Source organism: Diabrotica undecimpunctata, chromosome 2, assembly GCF_040954645.1.
Source record: "Diabrotica undecimpunctata isolate CICGRU chromosome 2, icDiaUnde3, whole genome shotgun sequence".
Lineage (NCBI taxonomy): Eukaryota > Metazoa > Arthropoda > Insecta > Coleoptera > Chrysomelidae > Diabrotica > Diabrotica undecimpunctata.
Window position 1 is genome coordinate 87,398,773 of NC_092804.1, and position 4,250 is coordinate 87,403,022.

Below are 4,250 nucleotides of genomic sequence, written 5' to 3' on the forward strand. Positions count from 1 at the left end.
CTACCTCTCTTTTTTGCATTTGTCTGCAAATATAATGCAGTGAGATAGTACTCGTTGCATTCTATTCAAATTTGAAAATCTTTCGCAGATGTCACTAATCTTGACGGTTGTGTTAGCTATTATTTCTATTCTCTTTTTCTCTTCGTCGGTATCCAATCTCTCTGGTAGTGGAAACCTAATATTTGTTTGTTTTAGCCAGATTGGTCCATTCCACCATAGGTCCATCCTCACTAATTCTTTTGCTTTTATCCCTCTAGATAAATAGTCTGCTGGGGTTTCTTTTGTATCTACTTTAAACCAGCGATCAGGTTGTATGGTGCCTGTTATTTCCGTTACTCTGTTCGCTACAAACGTTTTCGATCTATTTGGTTGTCCTTGTATCCACGCCAGAGTAATTGTGGAATCAGACCATGCATATATTTCCACATCACTGCGATTTAGCGCTTGAATTGTTCTTTTCATGAGTCTGCTAAGCAGCAATGCTACACACAATTCTAACCTCGGCAGTGTTGTTAAACCTTTAACTGGTGCAACCTTTGTTTTGGCTACTATAAGGCTTGTTTTTACCTCAGGACATAATGTTCTAGTGTATATTACTGCTTCGTATCCTTTCGTAGACGCATCAGCAAATCCGTGCAATTCTATTTTCCCTGAATTGGTAGGATTATTACCTAGGTATTACTATCTCTTCGAGGTGTTCTAGCTGAAGGTAATACTCAATCCATCGTTTTTGATCAGAATTATCCAATTCTTTGTCCCAACTTATCCTTTTTGTCCACAAATCTTGTATGAATATTTTTGATTGCATTATCACTGGCGAAATCCATCCTAATGGGTCATATATTTTTGCTATTTCCGATAACACCAGCATCTTTGTTATTTTTTTATGTTCGGTTATATTTATTTTAAATGTAATTACATCTTCAACTGGTGACCAGTGGATCCCTAGCGTTTTATGTATATCTTCTGTGTCTAACGTTTTGAGATCTATACTTTTTAGTTCCTCCGGTATGGTTTCCATTAAATCTGGACTATTACTAAGCCATTTTCTTAATGCAAAACCCCCTTTTTTGAACATTTCTGTTAACTCTGTTTGAGCTTGATGAGCTTCAGCTAACGTTTCTGATCCAGCTAACACGTCGTCTACGTACATGTTGTGTTTAACAATTTCCGCAGCTAGTGAATATTTTAATTTCTCGTCATTACATAATTCCTGTATCGTTCTTAATGCAAAGTATGGCGCTGCCTTCGTACCGTATGTTACTGTTAACAACTGATACTCCTTTATTGGTTCTTTTACAGACTGTCTCCATAATGTCTTCTGGTAAACTTGATCTTCTTCAGCTATCTTTATTTGCCTAAACATTTTCTCTAGATCTGCCGTATATGCTATTTTGTACGACCTCCAATTTATTAATATATTTGTAAGATCTTGTTGCAAACGAGGTCCAGAGTGCATTATATCATTGAGACTGATTCCTGTTGAACTTTTACTGGAAGCGTCAAGCACGGCCCTACATTTTGTTGTGATACTATCCTCTTTTATTACTGCATGATGAGGAAGGTAATATTCTGGCTTATTTATGGTTTCGGTTTTATTCAATTTCATGTGACCTAAGTCTTCATATTCCTTCATAAATTTGCTGTACTCTTTTTCTAGGTTTCTGTCGCTTTGAAATTTCTTCTCTAATTGCAGCAGTCTCGCATATGCTTGCTGTTTTGAGTCCCCTAATAGGCTTGTATTAGAATTAAAGGGTATTTTAACTTCAAATCTTCCATCGGTATCCCTTTTTACTGTTCTTTTATAATATTCTTCACACTCTTTTTCTTCTACTAAAAGAGCATTGCTTTGATCTACTTCTTCTAACTCCCCTCCTCCTCCTAAGTGCCTTCTCTGTTGAGGTTGGCGATCAATATGGCAAATTTCTCTCTATTCTGGGCTTGATGGATTAATTCATTTCCTTTTGTGTGGGTTCAATCTCTGATGTTTCGTAGCTAAGATTTTTTCTTCCGTCCTATGCCCCTTTTACCTTCAATCTTGCCTTCTAATATGACTTGGAGCTGCTCAAATTCCCTATGGCGCATTATGTGTCCTAGATATGACGTCTTTCTAATTTTGATTTAGATTTCAAATGAATTTAATTTGTTGACGTCATACTGTTTTAATGTCCAGGTGTCACAGCCATATAGTAATAGAGACCACACATAACACTTTAGTGTTCTCAATCTTATTGAGACTGATAGCTTGGGGTTACAGAGCATTTTACGTATATTCATGAAACCAGATCTTGCTATTTCAATGCGTCTTCTAATTTCTTTTGAGTGGTCTAGTTGACTATTTAGTTCTCTGCCCAGGTATATGAAGCTTTGGGAACTCTGAAGGGTGATACCATTTATTTCTAACTCCCAGTATTTGTTTATTTGTTCATCCATTTGTCGCCTAGATTTCATGCTGACTGCTTGTATATTATTGATATTCTCTTGCTGTGCTATCCCTGGCATTATCCAACCCAATTTTGTATTTTGGGTGAGCAAACCATCTTTTGTTCGATCTACTACAGTACATCAAACTATATTCTTTGCCTCCTAATAGAATATCTATTGAACCTGTTTTATTAAAATTTGGATCCGCCAGGACTAAGTTCCTATGGTTTCTTTCTTTCATCTGTATCTTCTTCTCCGTTAGATTTTTTGTTATTTTTCGTAGTATAAGTGCTTCGACCTTCATTTCAAATTCATTTTCGAAATGAGCCTCTAAGTTTAATATTACGCTCCATTCTGACGTCCTTTGGTCTTCATTACCAATTCCAGATATCTGAGCGTAGACAGCCTTTCTTTTTATTCCTAGACCTGTAGCGGCCTGCTCCGTAATGAATGATGACTGCGAGCCTTGGTCAATCAATGCTTTCATCAATTGTGAGCTTCCTTTAGGGTCTCTTACTCGTACTAATGCCGTTGCAAGTAGCACTTCTTCATTCTGATGACTTAAACAGCTCACGGTATTCTCTTGTCTCCTTGACGATCCGTTGTAACTGTTGTCATCTCTGGTCCCACTAGAATTGGGTTTAGTTTAGGCCTTCTGTTTTCAGAATTTCTTCTGTTATCATACTGACCTTCTAACCCACTAGAATTTGGTCTATTTTGTGGCCTTCTGTTTTCAGAATTTCTTCTGTTATCATACTGACCTTCTGACCCACTTGAATTTGGTCTGTTTTGTGGCCTTCTGTTTTCAGAATTCCTTCTGTTATCATACTGACCTTCTGACATGTGTAGTAATGAATGGTGCTGTCCACCACATTCTGCACATCTATAAGAGGAATAACATGGTACTTCCCTTTTGTGTAGTAGGCATCTACCGCACCATTGCTTTTCCTTTACGATTTTGTTTCTTTCACGTACTTGTTGACTTAGAAACGTTGTACATTTGAACAATTTATCTTCTTCATGACACACCACACAGGTTATCGTCTTCTTTACCTGTTGTCTGTGATCTGTTCCTTTCCTTTCTGTTTCCAACATCTCCAATGTCTGGAATCTTCTTTGTAGGAATTCCTGTGTTGACTTATATGTCGGAATGTCCCTATTGTCTTGAATTGACGTTTCGTATAATCTCCTGGTTTCTGTGTCCCACTTTAACATGCTTATCCTTGATATAAGAGGGCTGTAGGACTCTGTCATTATACCTAGTCCACTAATGGCTTCTAAGCATTCGTGGAGAGTATCATGTAATGTTTTCAGCGCCTTTGCTGACGTTTCTTTTATCTCCGCAGCCTGAAGTATCTTGTCTATTAATATAAATAGATTCATCCTTGGATTATCGTACCGATCTTGCAACATTTTCCAGGCAGCACTGTAGTTTGCTTCTGTTGTGTTTAAATGTATTATTCTACCTGCTTATCCTCGGAGGCTTGTCTTCAGATACTGCATTTTTTTCACATTTGATAGTAGGTTATTCTCATGTATCAAACGTTTAAAAATATCATAGAATGTTAATAAACTCCTTTAAAGTCTTTTTCGTTTTTTCATATCTTTTTTGTACTTGTTCGTAAAAGTTAGATGTAAAATATGTATCATCTTTAGAACCCTTTTCTTCAATTTCTGTGTTTTGATCTTTAAAGTCGTTCCACAATTCATCAAGTGTCTGTCTTTTGATATTTAAGTATTCTCTCGTTCGTTTTTCTTTCCTTAATTTTCGTAAATGATTTAAAAACTTAATTATTTCTTGACCTAGTTTTTCTTGTTCCGTATAT

General features: G+C 36.6%; 1 protein-coding gene across 1 annotated transcript; it reads right to left on the bottom strand.

Annotated features, from left to right (window-relative positions):
- LOC140433768 (uncharacterized) lies at positions 1-2,911 on the bottom strand. The gene is made up of 3 exons (XM_072521744.1): positions 2,486-2,911; positions 994-1,894; positions 1-650 (listed from the first exon to the last, which is right to left on the bottom strand). The coding sequence occupies exons 1-3, from the start codon at positions 2,909-2,911 to the stop codon at positions 1-3; spliced, it is 1,977 nt and encodes a 658-aa protein (XP_072377845.1).
- Positions 2,912-4,250: the final 1,339 nt, after the last annotated feature.

What these genes read in the sequence shown, in the direction of transcription:
- LOC140433768 (XM_072521744.1), bottom strand. Translation starts at nt 2,911, where the DNA reads ATGAAAGCATTGATTGACCAAGGCTCGCAGTCATCATTCATTACGGAG. An exon ending in ATAATGCCAGGGATAGCACA is followed by an intron (nt 1,895 to 2,485) that starts GCAAGAGAATAT and finishes CAACCTCAACAG; the next exon opens with AGAAGGCACTTAGGAGGAGG. An exon ending in CATACCGGAGGAACTAAAAA is followed by an intron (nt 651 to 993) that starts GTATAGATCTCA and finishes CTACCAATTCAG; the next exon opens with GGAAAATAGAATTGCACGGA.